This window comes from Carica papaya, chromosome 3 (assembly GCF_054855325.1).
Source record: "Carica papaya isolate Zhongbai chromosome 3, ASM5485532v1, whole genome shotgun sequence".
Taxonomy (NCBI): Eukaryota; Viridiplantae; Streptophyta; class Magnoliopsida; order Brassicales; family Caricaceae; genus Carica; species Carica papaya.
Window position 1 is genome coordinate 33,726,228 of NC_142311.1, and position 21,203 is coordinate 33,747,430.

Consider the following 21,203-nt stretch of genomic DNA (forward strand, 5'->3'; position numbering starts at 1 on the left):
TTTAAAAGGTAATAGGAAATTCAGTCAAAAATTAATACATATAAAATCTTCAATAATAAAATTAATATTATATGTTTTTTAAAAAAATTATTAAATCAATAAAATGGTAAAATCTGAAATTAATAAAATTTAATTATTAAAAAAATCAGTTTTTAGCACTATCTTTTTTGGTGCTTTGACCAAATATTTTATTTTCTAAAGGCAAAGACAGATATAGAAGTGCGGCAAAAATGGAGGGATCCCAAGATGAAGCTATTCCTCCATTGTCAGGAGAAAACCCATTTACAAGGATCAAGTGAAGCAACATTGAACTTTGAATTTTCCACTGCAAAAATATCAGTTGCCACTAATCTGATAAGGCAAAATGCCAGTTATATGAAGATATATGTGCATATATATATATCTGCTAGACGATGAAAGAAGGGGTAGACTGAGAAGAGACGCTAGACTTTCCAAAGGCAAATGCAGAGGACTAGGCTAGTTCAATTGAATACTATATTGGTTCATGAGAATTACAGAAAACTGCAGCTGAAAACACCACAATCAAAGCCCCAAAAAGAATTGCTAGACAACCACGATATATATATATATAGACATTCCTCCAATTGCAAAGGTGCACAAATCAGAATCAGGGTACGAACCCTATGTCCTTGAAGTACTCGTGCTCCAAAGCATTTCTTGCTGTGATTCTCCTGCTGGGATCCATACACAGCATTTTCTGAAACATAAACGAATTTCAAATTAAATCATTCCAAGTTTGGATTTTGTAACACATGTATTAATGTTGTTGTGTAATGAGTTCATCCCTGATGATTGCTTAAAGTCGAGATCCGATCTAGCAGGCACAAAGTTTCAATTCATGATAAGTTCTGATCTTACAGGGGTGAAACGAGAAATGGAAGGGCTTTTTAGAATTTTTACAGCAAGATCAAACTCTTCTTAAGCTGTTCTTTTGCTGATGATGGCTAGCAAACTCAACATTCCTAGCAATTTTTAACACGAATTCACTTCATAGAAACAATGCAACCACAGACATTGAAGTTGAGATTCGGATGCTAGCTTTTGGAGTTACATTAGGGGAAGAAAAAGGAGGTTGCTTCCCAACTATATCATGGCGATTGGTGAAGAAGGACGACAAGAACTTGAAAAGAGAGAGTTCAAGTTGAAAATAAATTTCTAGAGCAAACTAACAGCACCTTTGGTGCCCTGACTAGAATAAAGCTGAACACTATAGCTATTCAACAGAAATGCAATGACACTGAATAATATCATGGTGCTTGCTTCGAAATCAGTAATAATTCATTACAACTCCATTACAATACCTGGTTCCATAGTAAAACTGTAACAAGTTGCGATAACTATAATACCCATATATTGAATTTATTTAAAAATATATATGTTACATCTATATATTAAAATTTTATATACTATTTTACATGACAAAGTGATAAAATGTTATATAATATCTTTAATTAACAAAATTATATAGTCAACATTTTGATTTTCCTTCTGTATTATTTTAATTTAATAAAATAATAAAATTCCCAATGACTGAATCATCTTGAAATTTTTTCTTTACACTAAATTTGAAAGATAATTCTTAAATTAATTTAAATTTTTATCAAATATTAAACCATAACATAACAAAAATTTTTGATAGATACTTAATTTTAATAATTAAAAAATTAATCAACTAATTAGAACTCACATTAATCAGTAGTGGTAATCCCGATTCATGAACCCAACTCATAAAATAGGATTACAATTTTTTTAGGGATCACTTAGAAAGTGATCTTCATTTCACAAACCAAACAATGTAATAAACTTTTAGCACAGTTGCCTACTTTTCAACAAAATTAAATAAATAACCCTCTCCCACATAACAACTAGTACATTTATGTCATATTCATATGTTATACAATGAACCAAATGTGAGATAAAAAATAATAGGAGCCTAATATAGTGATGCCAAGAGATTCAAGCAAAATAAATATATGCACTATACTTACAGAAAGGAGATCAATGCCAGCTGCATCAAGATTTGGAACAATAGTTGCCAAGTCCTGCAAGTTAAGATAGTATCAATTGGAAAACTCTCCCAAAGAACATTAAATAGCTTGTAAGTTATTGATTGTGAAAGGTAATGGGAAACAAGTACCTTAGGAGGCCACTTGGGAAAAGTAGATTTAAAATCAGGCAATGAAGTCACACCAGGCCACATGTCCTCATTTGGGGTGCCCAGGACCCTACTCATGAAGAAAAAACACAATATATTGTCAACATAGCAATATTAATACACATCAGGAAGAAAACTTTGTACTCCTATGGCATCTTTTTTTTTCCTTCCTAACAGGTGCATTCCTAGATGGGATGTTCAGATGCTCCATTAAATTGAACAGTTTTATTCCTATTTAACATTTTTGTCTTTCATTTCTTAACAAGTAAATTATATTTGAGAAGTTGATATGTAAAAAATTGCAAAGCTAATCACCAATCAGCCAATGCCATCATTTTTCGTCAAAGCTAGCAATTCCTTTACCAGCCTAACATAAAACATCTAAGATACGTCAACTAGTCAATAACGTTGCCCATCCTAATCTTGTGTCAGTTTCAAAATAATGTTCATCATGTTCTAAGCAATCAAAATTTTTTATAATATTCCTCTTCTACTCTGCTGTCAACAAATATACAAGAAAATAACTAGTGAATACGGAAATAGAAAAAGGTTGAAGTTACTGATACCTAAGAGCCCACAGACAACAATTGTCCCAGTATTGCCGAGGATAAACAATTTCAGAGCACAACAATCATTTTCACATAAGAATTTGCATAGAAACACAAAATAGAAATCCTCACAGATTTAGTTCTTACATTGTTACATATTTAAACTGTCAAGAAACACATCAACTTTATCCCATACATTAATTGATTAGATGATTAAGAATGCATTAGATGAATCCAACAAATGCCTGATAAGCACACACAAAAATTGTTCAAAAGTTCAACAAAAAGGATGAAATTTGCATAAACAATTGCATAAATGAACAATTCTTTGACAAATGAACTTCGAAATGGATATGACTCATCAACTTCTAGAGATAATGATGCAAATAGTGTCCATCTTTTTCTCATGCAAAAAGAAGAAAACAACTTGATGTACCTAAAAATCTTGAATAATTCATCTATCTCAGAGTCCCCAGGAAATAATGGTCGCTGGTTAACCATCTCAGCAAATATACATCCCACCGACCACACATCAACTGGAGTAGAGTAATGTCGGGATCCGAGAAGAATTTCTGGTGCTCTGTACCACAAGGTCACCACCTAGAGAGAATCAACAATAATCATAAATCCAATACACTCACAGCACGAATTGAAAATTTTGTTTCTGGTACTGATTGATATTCATGAAGGAATATCCATTGTATGACCTGCCTTGTTAGGCATCTACAATATTTTAGAGGGTGTCTGGAAATGCTGAAAGAAATGTGTTTAAGGCAATAAGGTCAATAGGGTTGATGGGATTGCTTAAAGAAATGTACTTAAAGCAGTAGGGTGTTTTAAGTTACTTAGACAAATTTTCATTTGAAAGAATAAACAGTTAGACATTACGGTAAAGTGTTAATATTATAAAAATAAAGATTTATTAAAAGAAAATAAAAAAAAAGTATATATTGCAAACATTTTATAATTTATATTAGTATATATATTGTTAATTTTAAACGGATACAAAGCGGGTAGTTAAGTAAACTTTTTAGATCAAAAAATAAGAACCTAAAAGGATATGAATGAGATGCTTATCAACTTCTTAAAGTCGCTTTTAAGAACTTATGTCTAAAGTTAGCAAATTGAGAGATTAAAACAAGGTGCTTAAAACCGTTTATAAGTATAAAATAAGTAATTCTAAATTCTTTTAAAAAAATTAGCAATAAAATTTTAATTGTAAAAAATAAACTGTTATTTTCTCGTTAAAAAATTAACAAAATATATATCTATCACAAATATTTTTATAATCTACATTCTTTTATATATTGTTAATTTTAAGTGGTATCAAGAGGGTTAAGTAAATTTGTTAAACAAAAAGAATAAGAACATGAAAAATTTAGAATGAGGTGCTTATTTTTCATGCAAAAAAAATTTTGAAACATGGTACTTACAGAGCAACTTAAAAGTTAGAAGTAAACAATCTAAAACACACTCTTAACTTGTTCCTCTGTACTCCCATAAACCTATTTTTTCACACATTCGAACGTCTAGCTTGCATTGAAAGAGGGAAACAGTGTAGTTACACAAGTTGAAATGCAAATTATTACTAAAGGATCCTGCCTTAACTTAACCTACATTTTTAGAATTTTGTAATCAGTTTTACAGTAACAACTATAACCAAGCACCATTAAGCAACAAAAAGATAAATATATATCTAGCACTCATTGATACCTCATGTGTAAATGTCCTAACAGGAATACCAAATGCTCTAGCCAGTCCAAAATCTGCAAGCTTCAGTGCATTAGTGCGACGATCAATCAGCAAATTTTGTGGCTTCAAATCTCGGTGGAGAACCCTATGAGAATGACAATAAGCTATGCCACGAAGAATTTGGTAGAGGAACGTCTGCAAACATAGGCAGATAATGGATACCAGTCAATTGTCATTATTATTACCTGCACAAACCTTGATCAGATAGAAGCAGGTAAAACTAAAGATCTTTATAGCAAACAATGATGTCATTAAATGATATTAACTGATAAATCAATAGCATGAGTGAAAAGAAATTGTATATAATACAAGCGTCATATCAAAAGCCTTCCTAAGGAAGAGCATTTCCGTTCCAACTAATTACAAAATTTGGAAAAGAAATGAGCAGTAGAAATCTTGAGCAGGAGATCTGCAAGAATGGACATCAAACAACTTTACAGATAAAAACATATTTGCTATGAAGAGAGCTGCTAAATCTCCTACGCTATCGATAACCAAAATCTCTTTCTAAGCACCAACCTTAAAGAGTATCAAAGCCATTTAGTATTGCTAACTACTACCAAATCAACAACATACTAATTTCTAGAGAGAGAGAGAGAGAGGGAAAAAAACTGCACTCACTTTGACCAGTCTTGGGTCCTTGGCAAATTCTGGAGATGAGTCCATATGCTTCTTCAGATCCAAGTCCAAGTACTCGAAAACCAAATATAGACGTTTCTCACTGTGCACTACATCCTGCAACCTGTCACACGCATGCACACACTTGAATCAATTACCAAACAGTGAAAGACAACATACAACATTCTAGACAGAAAATGTTAGACATGATGGTTGACTACACTCTCTCCAACATTTTCCTTAATGTAAAGCATATTTTTACATACACCCACATCAAAATTTTTGGAGCACCTACACCAATAGACATCTTGATTGAGTAGTAATATATTCTTGAACACAAATGATCTTCTCTCTACTCTGGTTAAACAAAATTGACTAAGAACACAACATTGAAGAACCTTATATTGATAGATCAGCTAGCTTTGCAATACCAGTTTTTTTCTGTAACCAATTTTACAACAATCAACCTCATAGAAACTCCTGAAATGAGGAAGGTCATCTCTAAGATCACCTTGAATATGCAACAGCACCTGCGAGCTATGACAGAGACCATGGCTCCAGCATTATTTTTATATACTTTTAATTGATACCAATTATACAAAAAAGTGTACTATCAACCTATATATATATATTTTCTAGAATAAGAAAAAGAAATAAACAATTGATTTTTTTGAAATAAAAATAAAGAATTGATTATATGGGATGTATTTTACCCCAATGTTCTTTAACCTAATTTACATACAATACATTTTCTTTAACACTCCCCCTCAAGCTAGGGAATTGATATTATTAATTCCCAACTTGTTAATGGTAGTTTGAAATTTTGAATTGATCAAGTTCTTGGTCAATGCATCTGCTAGCCATGAATTAGTGGACATGTGTAGAGAATATATTAGGTCGATATCGAGTTTCTCTTTAATAAACTGTCTATCAACCTCAATATATTCGGTCACATTGTATCGGATTGTATACAATACTTGTGATTAGTTTACTACTCCAGTATCAACGCATAGGGTTCTCCCACTTAATTTCCATATCTCCTAAATTTTTTTAGCTATAATAATTCACCTATCCTTTGAGTGATTGCTCGAAACAATGATTATGCATTTAACCTTATAACTACATTTTATTTCTTACTTCTCCAGGTAACTAGGTTACCTTTAAGGAAGATACAATAACCTAAGATAGATTTTATGTCCACCATTAATTCTGCATAATATGCATTCATGTAGGCTTCTAGGAGTAACCTGTCACTCTTTCTGAGTTCCTTTCCCAAATGACCTTTTTAGATAACGCAATATTTTGTAAACTGTTTGTAAGTGCACTTCTTTAGAATTATACATGAACTCACTTATAATACTTATTGCATAGGCAATGTTTGATCTAGTGTGGAACAGGTATATTAGTCCCCTAACCAATCTATGATGTATATCTTTATCTGCTGAGTATCTTCTTTTACCACTCTCAATTAATGATTGGGATCAATATGAATACTAGTTGGTTTACACGGAGATATTTTTGTTGAAACATGAAGATTCGGATTTTAAGCGGGGGAGATAAATTAAAAGGAAATACTTCAACTTACCAAACTCCTTGATTTCAAACTCTTTTACCATGTATTGCTTTAACATCAGTTTTTCTTTTTCATCATCTCCTATTACAATAATGTCATCAACATATACTAAGAGCATTATAATTTCTCATGTCCCTGAGTGCTTAATAAACAAAGTGTGGTCTCCCAGCGCCTGCTTACATCCCAAGCCTATCACCATCCATGCAAATTTGTCAAACCATATTCTAGGCAATTGCTTGAGTTCATAGAGTGTCTTCTTCAGCTTATAGACTACAACTGGTCCTGTTTCTCTGGCAAAACCTGTTGAGATCTCCATGCAGATTTCTTTCTTCCACATCTCCATGCAAGAAGGCATTTTTTGCATTGAATTCCTGGAGTTTCAAATCAAAGTTACAGCCGGCTGTTTCCCAGCTACTGTGGCAACTGCTGCAGCAGAAAGGCAGATCTTCGGCTGGTGGCACGATTAGTGGTGGATAGTAGCAGGTGGCATGTGCTGCAGGAATTTATGGTGGATGTCTACATGCAGTACAGGTTCGGCCATGTAGAGGAGACGCGGCAGAGGGCTGACCCACATGTGGGCAGATGCTTGTGGGTGGTGCGGCGGGCAGAGCAACAACAAAGCCAATTAGACATCAAGCAAAAAAAGTGCCGCATGCTCAGCTGGATAGAGATGAGCATAGCTGGAGGCACGGCTGAAGGATTCTGCCGCCGACAATGAAGGTTGGTCTTGAAGCTAGCGGCTGGATGGTGGTGGCAAACAATGAAGCTTGATCCTTTAAGAGTTTTGTGAATTATTTAGGTAATAAAGGCCTATTAAAATTTGTGAGAGAGGTCTGTGGTTTTTTTCCTAGAACTCTGAACATCATAGTCCTATATATACAAGTTTCTAGAATAGAAAAAGGAATCAAACAATCAATTACATAAAGTGTATTTACCTTAATACCCTTTGATGTAATTTACATACAATATACTCTCTTCAACAGATATCACTTATAAAAAAAATGTACTATAAAAAAACTTCCCTATAAAGGACTACACGTGGCACATTTATTGACCCAACCAACAAAAAGGAGATTTCTATGAGTCATAGGAATTTAGAAGTTGACTGAAGATGAGGAACACAATAAAAACCCACCATAGCCATAACCGCTACTAATGGAACTTTACTTATGTGGACCAAATAGGTCTAAAACATAGACACACAGAAAACAACACACACACACACAATGTGTCCCCAGAATTTAGAAATTGACTGAAGACAAGGAACAAAAATCAAAACCCACCATAGCCATAAATGCTGCTCCTAGAACTTTATTCATGAGGACCAAACAAGCCCAAGAAAACAAAGGATACTAAAATAAGCTTATTCCTGATTCTTTGAAATCCAGGATAAGCTTCATTGCTGGATAACAAAGTAGAAATGCCGTGTGTATTACAACCAAAAAAGAAAAAGAAAAAGAAAAAAAGAAAGATTTAAAATTAAAATGTGACTATCAGTAAGAGCTGTTAGTAACTATCTCATAATTTTAAACATCTCAGTTACCTAATTTTCTGAAAATCCTTGATCTCCAGCATGCTAGCTGATCAAAGAATAAGCATAAATTCACCACAAGCTAACTGGCTAAAACTAGAAACTAAGCAGATACAAAACAAAAAGGTAATTTCACCTATTTTTCTTTAATTTCAACAATGCACAAGAATTAACATGAGAAGTAAGTAATCACCCTTATCTTCGGTTCTCTTTTGACATCCTCATCATATGTATGTCAAATTAGCAGTTCAGAAACGCCATTAATTAAACATAAGACTGGAATTAATACCTCACAATGTTACCATGCTGCATTTCTTTCAAGAGTGATATTTCTCTTATTGCAGTGCTAGGTACACCCTCATCCTCATGTTCCAACCGGATCTTCTTTAAAGCTATAGTTTCATTAGTCACACGGTCCCTAGCCTTATACACAACGCCATAGGTTCCCTCACCAATCTTCTCAACTTTCTCATACTAGCATTCACCAACATTATAAGTGGTGTCAGATATTATACAAAACAATAAGCAACAAAAACAACTAAAAACAAGCAAGAATAATTCTGATACTAACCTGGTCCATCTTCCCAGATCAACCTGCAACACTGAAACAAGAGAGAGAGAGAGAGAAAAAAAAAACTGCTAAAAACCAGCAGCATATGAGATTTTAGAGGAAGATTTATCAAGCAACAATTAACATGATAAACAAGAGGATTTACCAAACCAAATGAACGAATAATCTAATCAGATATTGCTTATTTTTCACAGATGTATGGTCTTAACAATTCGTTTTGAAAAAATCTACGAATCGCATCATAAGAAAATAAAATAACAAAGGAAATTGACAGTAATTGCAATAAAAAAAAATTGCCGCATAAAATGTTAGGGAAACAATAAGGTCAATGCTACCGTTGAAAGAGAAAAAACTCAGATGAGAAATCCACTGACCAGAAACCAACTGAGAGGGAAGAAATCCACTGACGACAGTGGCCGCAAACGACGGCGGGAGAGACAGACAGAACGCTGCAAAGAGAGAATATAGGAAGGGGTTGGCCTAAAAACAGAGCGCATATGACTGAAATGTTCGGCTTTTGGTATCTATGGAAACCGGACCCGGTTCGCTTTTGGAAACATGGATCTCAATTTAGCCCGGTTCAGTGATTTGTAGTAGAGGTGGAATGACTCATGATATCATTTTATATTGGGCCATGTTTGTATGAACGTGAAATGTGATAAAATATCTTAGCTCATTTTCATGTAAACTCAATTATATCCAACTATCATAGTGTTTTAGTTACTATCCGAGAGTTTAAATTTTATTAAAAATATAAAATTTATTATTTTTTAAATATATATATATATATGAATTAACGTTAACTGATATATAATATTTAATTCAATAAAATTAAGAATTTAGTTCACTAGTTTATTCTTATAGCCAAAATAATCAAGTTGGACTAGTTGGTAAACTAAAAATTTCGTACGAATTAAATTATCTTAATCGGGATAGTCACAATATGTTAAAAATCTAACATAACTGTTACACACTTTAATTATATTTTGCCAAACTTTAATATAATAATTTAATTATATTTATAGTAATTAGATATGAATCAAATCTAGAGATGGATACGCGACGAGTATAGAGTTTATTATCCTCATACACGGCCATTAACAAAAATAAAATTCATTTTCGCTTTATGTAAATTACATTAGTATTTCAAGGATTTTTGTCCAAGTTAGGTACAACACTAGTGTTAAACGAGATTAAATACCTTTTTACGTATGATATATTTTGTATTAATATATTTTTTTATTAGAAAATAAAATAAATTGTATAAATTATATGTTTGAAATAAATAAAAAATCATATAATAAATTATAACAAACAAATGAACAACCGAAAATTGTAACAAATATAAATTTTGTATATTAATTTTGTAACGTTTTTTAAAAAGTTAATTGAATCTTTACGATCATTTTCTTTATTTGAAACAAATAAAAATTAATGAACGACAAGATAGATGGTAAGTGGACACTTTCGATTAAAACTCTATTTTTTTTTTTTTAGTTATCCAAATATGCAGAAATAGAAGAAAAAGAAATATATTTAATTTAATAACAATAATTTTTTATTCTATCATTAATTGTTATCTTAAAAAAGAGTTAACTCGATTATTTTTGCTAACTAATAAATATTTTTTTCTTTCACAATACTAAATGAACATAATATTAATACAACAATTATTTATTTCTTTTTATATTTTCACTTTTTATTATACGAACAAGAAAAATAATTATTTCAAAAAATTAATATTTTTTTATTTTTTATTCATTACTTCACTAATTTTTAGCTAACGATAACATAAGTGCAATTCAATTGTGCATTGGGCAGGTATCAGCCCCAATACATGGTCTTACGACGTTGCGGAGACCTGTGCTTTTGGTAAACAGTTGCCCGGACCTGGTCACTGCAACCTCTTTGTGAGGAGGCACCTCTTCTGTAACGACCCGGAATATTAAAATAGAAATAAATTATAAATAGAATGCGGAAGCGAAATAATAGAGTTAGGGTTTACATTCCTTAGATAATAATTTAAAATACTCAATAAGACTACAAGAATGACCATTCTAAAAGAACAAACAAAAAATCAAATAAATAAATAGAAAGTAAACAACTGGACATCCTATCCGCAACCCTTTTGTGGATCTGGATCTGGATCTTACTGCTCTTGATCTGAAATATTTAATGAAAGAGTGAGCTACACTAACCCAGTAAAAATATCACACTACTCATCGATACATAAATGAATATAGGTAAAAATTATAAAAATAAATAATTGAGCTCTTAATTTAAGTAAATTCATTTATCATAAATAAAATTATTTATTACATACTTACTATAGCGAGATTTTCAAAACTGGCCTATAAAGGTAATAACACAAATAACATCATAATCTCATTTTTAATTAGCTAGAACAACAACTTTTTTTTTATCTGCCTACTGGTATCCATGGGGTCCATTGGGATGTCTCCATTACGCGTGAAACCTTACTCAACATTGTCAACTAACCGGTTATCCCCATACTCCGTCTGGTATGAGCACCAAAAATATCATCCTTCAATACCTCGTCCGGTATAAGGGTGAAATGGGTCGTTCCCATACTTCATCCGATATGACCACCAAAAATACCATCTCTCAATACCATGTCCGGTATTATGGTGAAACGGGTCATCCCCATACCTCGTCCGGTATGAGTGCCAAAATATCAAATCTCGATACCCCGTTCGGTATGAGACAACGTTCACGGTAGGGTTCCTTATGTACTCGGTATGTCCACCATCTCTCAGGATATTCAGTAAGGCTACTATTCATTTATTTAGTTAATCAAGCAATTTTTCATTTATATTTAATTTTCAGTTTCACAATTTAACTGTAAATCATGCAAAACAAGCAATACATGCATCAAGGAAGCACAACTGAATCATCTTACCAACTCTAGTGTATGATTATGCATTTAAAACGATAAAATCAATCATTCAGTTAAAATAGGACAAACAGTAATAAATAATCGGTTCTACCTCCATTAGTAACCTGTAATTAATTATCAAAATTTTTTAAATTATGCAAAATACCGTATTATTTATAATTAAACTTCAATTCCATAATAAGGAATAAAGTAAGGGATTCTCACTAGACTAGTGTACCTTACTATTTCATTAACCATTTCAGATCAAAAGGACCAAAATTCACATCCCGATCCACAAAAGGGTTGCGAATAGAATGCCTAATTGTTTACTTTCCATTTATTTGTTTGTTCTTTTTGAAGGGTCATTCTCGTAGCCTTATTGGGTATTCTAAATTATTGTATAAGAAATGTAAACTCTAATTCTACTATTTTGCTTCCGCATTCTATTTATAATTTATTTTCATTTTAATATTTTGGGTCGTTATAGTTGGTATCAGAGTCGCGTTTCTTAGAATCATTCCTTACATAAATAGTTAAAAATACAAAATACGAACTATCGTCCAACCTTTCTTTTTGAAAAATAAGTATTAAGACATAAGAAGATGAGATCCCTTGCTGAACAGGGCAGCTTGAGACGGGTTGCTTCGAGATGATGTCGATCGGCTCTTCGAGATTTAGAGAGACTCATCTTTGCGTAGTAGGCCAGGGAAGAAAGGAGGAAACTATCTGTCCCTCCACCACTTCCACATTATGAGCCACCCCTACAACGAGAGGATCTAACATCACCTTGATGTAACCCTACTCCTCCGTCGTATCATCTAACACCGTCACAATACAATTCGGAACCCCCACTGTATCATCCAGCACTGTTACAGGGCCACCCGGTCCCTCCCCAGTAACATCTGGCCTGTCTTCCACGGGACTCAATTTTACCCATGATGGACCTAATAGAGATTAACACGGGGGACCCTGATGTATTTTAAAGAATGAACTGGTTAGCGACGCATCAAGCCACTGTAGAACATTTCAACGAAAAAATTTATATTTAAGCCTCCTAATAAAGAGTCATTTGTAAGAAGTTTTGAATATTATTCCTTCATAGCAATTTACTTATTACATAGAACTTTAATTCGGTTATTTTCTCTAATTAGGCAAACCTAAAAAAGAAATTTGTATTCGAGATATTTTTATAGTCCGAAACTTCTTAAATGTGTTCCCAAATGAACTACCTAGACTGCCAGTAGATAGAGAAGTTGAGTTTACCATAGATTTTCAGCCAAACACCTAACCTATTTCAGTTGCCCCTTATCGCATGAATCGTGTTGAGATGGAGGAGTTGAGAAAATAGATTAATAAATTGTAGGTTAGTGAATTCATCTGATAAAGTGTGTCCCCTTGGGGTGCCGAAGTCACATTTGTAAGGAATGAGGATGGGACGTTAAGATTATATATTGATTACAAATGACTGAACAGAGTCATGATAAAAAACAAGTACTCCCTCCCTAAGATTGATGACCTTTTTGATTAATTACAGGACGCTCAGGTCTTCTCCAAAATAGACTTGCATTCAGGTTACTATCAAGTAAAGATCAAGACAGAAGACATTCCTAAAACAACTTTTCGAACCAGGTACGGACACTATGATTCCTAGTCATGCCATTTGGACTAGCCAATGTACCAACCATCTTTATGGATTTGATGAACAGATTTTTAGAAAATTCATGGATCAGTTCGTCATTGTATTTATCGATAATATTCTGGTCTATTCAAAAAGCAAAAAGGACAACGCTCACTATATAACTCAGGTGTTGCAGGTTCTCAGAAAAAAGAAGTTATATGCAAAGTTGAGTAAGTGTGGATTTTGGCTCGAACAGACTACCTTCATATGGCACATCATATCAAGAGATGGAGTGTTATTACCGCAACTTTATGGAAGAATTTTCTAGTCTAACTGCTCGTTTGACTCGCCTCACAAAGAAAAACATCGAGTTTGAGTGCAACGAGAACTGTAAAATGAGTTTTTCAAAACTAAAGAATAAGTTGATTACTATACCTGTGTTGGCCTTACTGAGCGAAATAGATGAATATACAGTTTATAGTGATGCCTCCTACCTAGAGTTGGGTTGTGTTCTAATGCAGCATGGAAATGTCATAACCTATGGGTTCATGTAGTTGAAGATTTATGAGAAAAATTACCCTACCCATAACTTAGAACTCGCCGCGATTATCTACGCCTTAAAAACTTGGTGCCATTACTTATATGGAGAAATCTTTCAGATCTATACCGACTATAAGAGCTTGAAACATATATTCACTCAAAAGAATCTCAATATGCGTTAAAGAAGATGGATAGAACTCCTCAAAAACTACGATTGCAACATTTTGTATCACTTGGGCAAGGGCAACGTGGTAGCTGAGGCACTCACTTAATAGTTTCAGAATGCAGGGCAATAGGGGACGCACAACATGTACGACTTCAAGACTTGAACAGGGTTACATACTTGACCCATCTGACTGTTCAACCTGAGTTGATCCAGAGAATAAAGGAAGTCTAATCCGCCGACTTCACCTTAGCAACCCTCAAGAAAGATGCAAAACAAGGAGTGAATTCAGAATTTAGAATTTCTACTGATGGGTTGATTAGATTTTAGGACAGGGTGTGTGTTCCATGTGACAATGAGCAAAAAAGAGATATCATGATCGAGGTCCATAACTCAAAGTTTTCCATGCATCCTAAAATTACTAAGATGTATCAAAGTACGCGACCCCAACTTTAGTAGAACGGGATGAAAAGAGATGTGGTCGACATTATTTTCAAGTATTTGGTATATCAGTAAGTCAAGGCAGAGCATCAACACCCACACGGGTTACTTCAGCCATTACCAATTCCGGAGTGGAAGTGGAAACACATCACAATGGATTTTGTGACAAAATTGCCTAGGGTACACTAGAGACATGATGTCATTTGGGTAATTGTTGACCAGCCACTAAGTCTTCTCACTTCTTGGCCATCAAGATGACCGACCCATTAGACAAGTTAGCAAGAATGTATATCCGGGAGATAATCAGGTTACATGGAGTGTTAGTGACAATAGTGTCCGACAAGGACCTCAAGTTCACTTCTTGGCTCTGGTCTAGTTTTTAGCAAGTCATGAGAACGAAACTGTCTCTTAGTACCGCATTCCACCCTCAGACTAACGGACAATCAGAAAAGATGATCCGCACATTGGAGGATATGCTCCGAACTTATGTTTTTGACTTCAGGAGCCATTAGGATGATTGTTTACCCTTAATAGAGTTCACCTACAATAACAACTACTAAGAAAGTATTAACATGGCTTTATACGAGACGTTATATGGCCACCCATGCAGATCGTCGATATGTTGGGAAGATGTGAGTGATAGAAAATTATTCAGTCCAGATCTTGTGGAGGAGACTACAACCAAAATAGTTAAGATCAAGAAGAACATCCAAACGGCTCAGAGCAGATAGAAGAGTTATGCAGATACCCGGATGAGAGATTTGGAATTTGAGAAAGGTGATCGAGTGTTCCTTAAGGTCACTTCTTTCAAGAAAATCAGTAGGTTTGACAAGAAAGGGAAACTAAATCTCTGGTTTATTAGGTCATTTGAAATCTTAGACATAATTGACATCGCCGCCTATAGACTGACACTACCTCCAGAACTATTCAGGGTCCATAATGTGTTTCATGTGTCCATATTACGCAAGTACAACCCAGACCTCTCTCATATCTTGGCTCAGGAGCCCTTTCACTCTAGGAGGATTTGTCCTATGAGGAGATACCGATGGATATTGTGAACCAAACGTGCAGAGTACTCTGCAACTAGGAGATTCCTTTTGTTAAGGTCCTATGGTAGAACCACACATAGAGAGAGGTCACATGGGAGTTAGAATCAGACTTCAGAGCCTAGTATCCCCAACTATTTGATTAAGTGAGTGAGAGACAAATTTGAGTGACCAAATTTCTTTTAAGGGGGATAGAGTTTTAATACCCGGGCTCAAAATTTGACCCAACATTAATTTTAAAAATTAAAATTAATATATAAGAATATAAATTTTTATTTTATAAATTTTTATTTTTTAATATAAAATTTAGAAAAAAAATAGGTGCAGTATGAAATTGAAAACAATTTAAGGAAAAATGAGTGAAATTTTGGGTTCAGGATGTGTTTTTTTTAAAAAAATCAGAAACTGTGGGGTCAAAACATAATTTTAAAAAATGCACCACGTAGGACCGCCCAGTCAGTAGCTTCGACGAATCAGAATGCGTCGCGTGGTAAGCCATGCTGACTCGGTGCCACGCAGGAGGCCACATTGGCAATATGCATACCCACGATCGGACGGTTCAGATTTATTCCCGCGCGCGTGGATAGTCCGGATCTGTTCCCTCCTCAGGCGCGATCAGACGGTCGCGATTAAACGTGATAAATAGTTCAGATTCGTTTCCTCTTTAAATGCGATCATACAGTCCATATCAAATCGTGATGAACGGTCCAAATTAAAGAAAGACAGGTACAAATATCTCACTTCACACCGAATCCTAACCCTAGCTCTCAGCCCCCTGCTGGAGAAACGAACCAATCGCAAGAGAAGGGAGCCGACCACTGCCTGCCACCGTGCCGAAGCCACCTCTGACCACTAAAAAGGTAAAAAATTTCTCATTCACTCAAAATTTGATTTTAAATACCCTCATGGCCAAATCGGAGCAAAATGACTAGTAGGAAAGCCGGAAACTATGGGTAAAGTCTGTCGGCGCTGCCGCGAAAAAAATAAAAAATCACCTCCGATGAGCCCCTTCTCGATTCTCGTTTCATGCGATTTTTTTACTATTGTATTCACCATTCTATTTATAGGTTGACCGAAGAAAAATGTCCAACCGCGATGTGAGCTGATGGAATCGCCGCATCGAAAAATCCTACCGTCAGTAAGTTTTTATTTTTTGACTTTTTCTGGCCAATCGGGGTCCCTTAACATATTTTCTCAACGGAATGATTATAAAATCGACCGAAATCGGTCAAAACTGGCTGAAAACAGTCAGTTCGAGGCAAATCGCAGCCGTGGACGACGATGCTGTCGTGTTGAAATTCTGAAACTAGCCGAAAAAGATTTTTAACACCAATTTTGGATTTTTTGGGATATTTCTAGGTACTTGAAGTGTGTTTTAATATCTGAAAAGAAATTTAGGAAACCTAGGGATCACCAGTAGGCACAGTTGGAAGTTTAGTGTTTCGGACATCGATTCGGATAAGAATCTCTCACCCTATTCCCTGTTATGAAATTAAAATCCAATTATAAATAATAAGATATTTTGTATAATTTAAAAAATTTTGATAATTAATTAAAGGTTGCTAATAGAGCCGGAACCGGTTATTTATTATTGTTTGTCCTATTTTAACTGATTGTTTGATCCTACAATTTTAAATGAATAATAATATACTGGAATTAGTAAGACAATTCAGTTGTATTTCCTTTATGCATGTATTGCTTTTTTGTATGATTTACAGTTATATTGTGAAACTAAAAATTAAATATAAACGAGAAATTACTTGATTAAGTGAATGAATGAATTGTAACCTTACTAGATATTCTGAAAGATGGTGGACGGATTGGGTATATAAGGAATCCTACCGTGAACGTTACTTCATATCGGACGGGGTATCGAGTATTGGTATTTTAGCACTCATACCGGACAGGGTATTGAGGGATGGTATTTTTTGTGCTCATACAAGACGGGGTATGGGAACAGCCCGTTTCACCCTCATACCAGACGGAGAATTAAGAGATAGTATTTTTGGCGTTCGTACCAGACGGGGTATAGGGACGACCAGTTAGTTGATAATGTTAAATAAGAGTTCATGCGTAGTAGGGTCATCCCTATGGACCCTCATGGATACCAGTAGACAGATAAAAATGAAAAGTTGTTGGTCTGACTAAGTGAGAATGAGATTATGATGTTGTTTGTATTATTGCATTTATAGGTCGGTTTTGAAAATCTCGCTACGGTAAATATGCAATAAATGATTTTATTTATGATAAATGAATTTACTTAAATTAAGAGCTCTATTAATTGTTTTTAAGATTTTTACCAATTTTCATTTCTATATCGGTGAGTAGTGTGACATTCTTACTGGGTTAGTGTAGTTCACTCTTTCATTAAATATTTCAAATCAAAAGGACCAAGATCCAAATCCTGATCCATAAAAGGGTTGCGAATAGGATGTCTAGTTGTTCACTTTCTATTTATTTCTTTGATTTTTTGTTTATTCTTTTAGAATGATCATTCTCGTATCCCTATTGGGTATTCTAAATTATTGTTTAAGAAATGCAAATCCTAACTTTATTATTTCGTTTCCGCATTTAATTTATAATTTATTTCATTTTAAGTTCTGAGTTGTTACACTTTCTCCCGAAGTTACGGGGTTATTTTGCCGAATTCCTTAGAGAGAATTGTCTTACGCCCCTAAGTATTCTCTACCTACCCACCTGTGTTGGTTTCGAGTACAGGTACCCTTTTGTTGAAAATCGTTCGAACTTTTCCTGAAAATATAGCATGGGTTATTTCAGCGTCGTAGCACCTGGTAACATTGGCTTGTGGCATTTTCTCTACCCCTTTTAACCTTAAAAATTTACTTAATTTTAGTCGCAGTAATTTTTTAATATATTAATTAAAAAAATTTATAAATTTAATAAAGGTGTGAACTATTCAAAATATGTCACACATGAGTTATTCAATATATTCATTATTATGATATATTAAATTATATTAGTATTTTCTAGTAGAGTCAATATATCCATTGTTATGATATATAAAACATAATTATTGTGTTATAGATGAGAGAGGAGGGACAAATGTTGGAAAGTCAAAGATGAAGTGAGAGAGTGAAGGACTTAAAAGGGGTAAGAAAGAGAAAGAAATGATGAAACATAGGAATGTATTTTTTAAAGCATATAAATATATATATATATATATGATATTTCTAAAACTATAACTTGTTGGAATAGTTTGTGTTATAAATTTTAAAAATTATGTTAAAATAATTATTTATTAAAAAATTATGTAGTGCTATGTTCAAAAAACAAGAATGATATATTTAGTAAATATAACTTTTGAAATTTTGAGTATGAGTTTTTAGTAAGAGTGAAAATTACTTTTTAAAAACTACACATTATAAATTTTATATATAAACATATCAAAAAAAATAAATTTTAAATTTTACCCATTAAAAATATTTTTAAAAAGAAAAAAATTCAATTCAAAAGCTCAAAAAATGAAATTCATTCTTTTTTTTTATTTTATACATAGCTTTTTTTGTTCCACATTCAAAGTGGGTTAATTACAACTTAAGACCCCTATATCATACACACACACACACACACACACACACACATATATATATATTATATTATAAGATGCATACATCTCCCTTATATATGAACAAAACCAAACATCATCATTTTCTTCTTCCATGAATAAATTTATAGTACATTACTTTTTGGGTGACATGACAAATTTTACAAAAGAAAATGCCCTTTTATCTTTCTCTAATTGGAAAGGCATGCATGCCTCAATATCAAATTACAAAAATGAAATTCACACCATATCACAAAACATGTGCTTATGATTCAAGTATGGTTGACCGTGCCATGTAGTATTTATATGAATTTAATAGATTTTGAAAAGCCTTAGCTTTTGTTTGTATAATTATTATTTAATAATTTTTTCTTATCAAAATTAGTCCCCTTATTTGATTTTACTATGCATATATATATATATATATATGACCATGATCGAATTTGATGTGAATTATTATGGTCAAAGCTAAAATCATTACTCTAATTTTTTAATATGATTTATAAAAATTTTATTTATAATTTAAAAAAATAATAAATGATTAATTTCATTTATAAAGATTGTAACTATTATATAACATGATGGTAAATAAAAATATATATATATATATATATATTTAAAGATTGATAAGTTAGCTGAAAATTTTAAATTAGAAAATTTATATTAATATCTAATTTTTTTCTTATCTTCTTTGAATTTGTTTTTATTTTTTTTTAACGAGAACATAAAAAAATTACAATTCAAATTCATATCCTCGTAAAAAAAAAAAAGTAAAAGTTCATAGAATACGGTTAAAAAATTATTTACTCTAATTTACATATTTTTCTAGGAGAGATTTTTTTATATCTATATAATTAATGGTATTACATGGCATTACAAAATTAATTATATTTCATATATTAATAACATTATTAAATTTAACCAAACATAAGTATTTATATAATTTAATTGGTCGTGAATGTGCATGTGATTCTTCATATGTGTACTTCATCGTTATTAACGTCCATTTTTTGACCGCCTAATGCTTCATAGCTCTCTCTCTCTCTCTCTCTCTCTCTCTCTCTACATATATATATATATATGTATATATGTAGACACATGTAGTTGATTAGTTGAAGTAAAAACAAGAGGCTGTGCATGCATGGAACAAGAAGACATATCTGAAAACAAGAAGGTGATCAAAGGAGATGGTGAAGGAGAGATGAGCAAGGTGATGAAGGTGAGTTATCGAGGGGTAAGGCGCCGTCCATGGGGGAAATTCGCAGCAGAGATTCGTGACTCGAGTAGGCACGGAGCTCGTGTGTGGCTCGGAACATTTAACACGGCAGAAGAAGCTGCTAGAGCTTATGATAAAGCTGCATTTGCAATGAGAGGTTCCTCCGCCTTTCTCAATTTTCCCGATCCACTTTTTTCACATTCTCGTCTCGTTTCTTCATCTTCATCTTCGTCGTCAGTATCATCAACAACAAGATCATTACTACCGTCAGTAATATCATCGTCGTCGTCGTCGTCGACAATGTTATCGACTGAAAATATTGTTAATGGTAATGAAAATAATTATTGTTCTAATAAAAAAAGACGAAGAGTAGAAGAACATGGAAAGCAAGTACTCGTGTTTGAATGCGTTGATGATAAGCTATTAGATGAGCTGCTTGATATTGAGGATAAACCCAACAATAATCCCTGAAAGTATCCCTACTTACATTATATATATATATATATATATATATATATATATACATAACATAGTTATGTAATTGCAGTATATATGTGTGTGTATCGTGATCCTTATTTCTAGTTAGTGTAAATTTTATGTTTTCTCTGAGATTATTTGATGATCAAATCAAAACTCTTTGAAAATAATTTTTGTAAGTGTAAGGATTCAATTCTGCTTCATTGATACAAATTAAGCAAAATTTGCAAATTTAGATGATTAAGAGGTTGTTATGTATCTATATATGTGTGTGTGTGTATATATATATATATATATATATGATATCTATCTCGCATTACATATATAATTATGAATGTGTAGATTCTGAGTCATCAGTTTTATATTTTGTGTATTCTTGTTAAAAAGTTTTCGTATTATATATATATATATATATATATATATATATATTTGTTAAGAAATTGTATTATCATTTGTGTAATTATTTATTTTA

At 33.0% G+C, this 21,203-nt stretch overlaps 1 protein-coding gene and 1 pseudogene across 3 annotated transcripts; one reads left to right on the plus strand and one right to left on the minus strand.

Moving 5' to 3' along the window:
• Positions 1–449: 449 nt before the first annotated feature.
• Positions 450–9,279, minus strand: CDC2 (cell division control 2). 3 transcript variants are annotated; one of them, XM_022042706.2, is made up of 9 exons: positions 9,144–9,279; positions 8,770–8,837; positions 8,488–8,672; positions 5,098–5,218; positions 4,438–4,611; positions 3,161–3,324; positions 2,159–2,246; positions 2,010–2,063; positions 450–718 (listed from the first exon to the last, which is right to left on the minus strand). In XM_022042706.2, exons 2-9 carry the CDS (start codon positions 8,776–8,778, stop codon positions 629–631), a joined length of 885 nt encoding a protein of 294 aa, XP_021898398.1. In that variant the 5' UTR covers positions 8,779–8,837; positions 9,144–9,279; the 3' UTR covers positions 450–628. The 3 variants fall into 3 exon arrangements, with proteins under 3 accessions (XP_021898398.1, XP_021898397.1, XP_021898399.1); XM_022042705.2 differs by having other exon boundaries at positions 8,770–8,834; positions 9,144–9,276; XM_022042707.2 differs by having other exon boundaries at positions 8,770–8,800; positions 9,144–9,269.
• Positions 9,280–20,024: 10,745 nt separating this feature from the next.
• On the plus strand, positions 20,025–20,942 carry LOC110815001 (ethylene-responsive transcription factor ERF095 pseudogene; annotated as a pseudogene).
• The last annotated feature ends 261 nt before the right edge of the window (positions 20,943–21,203 follow it).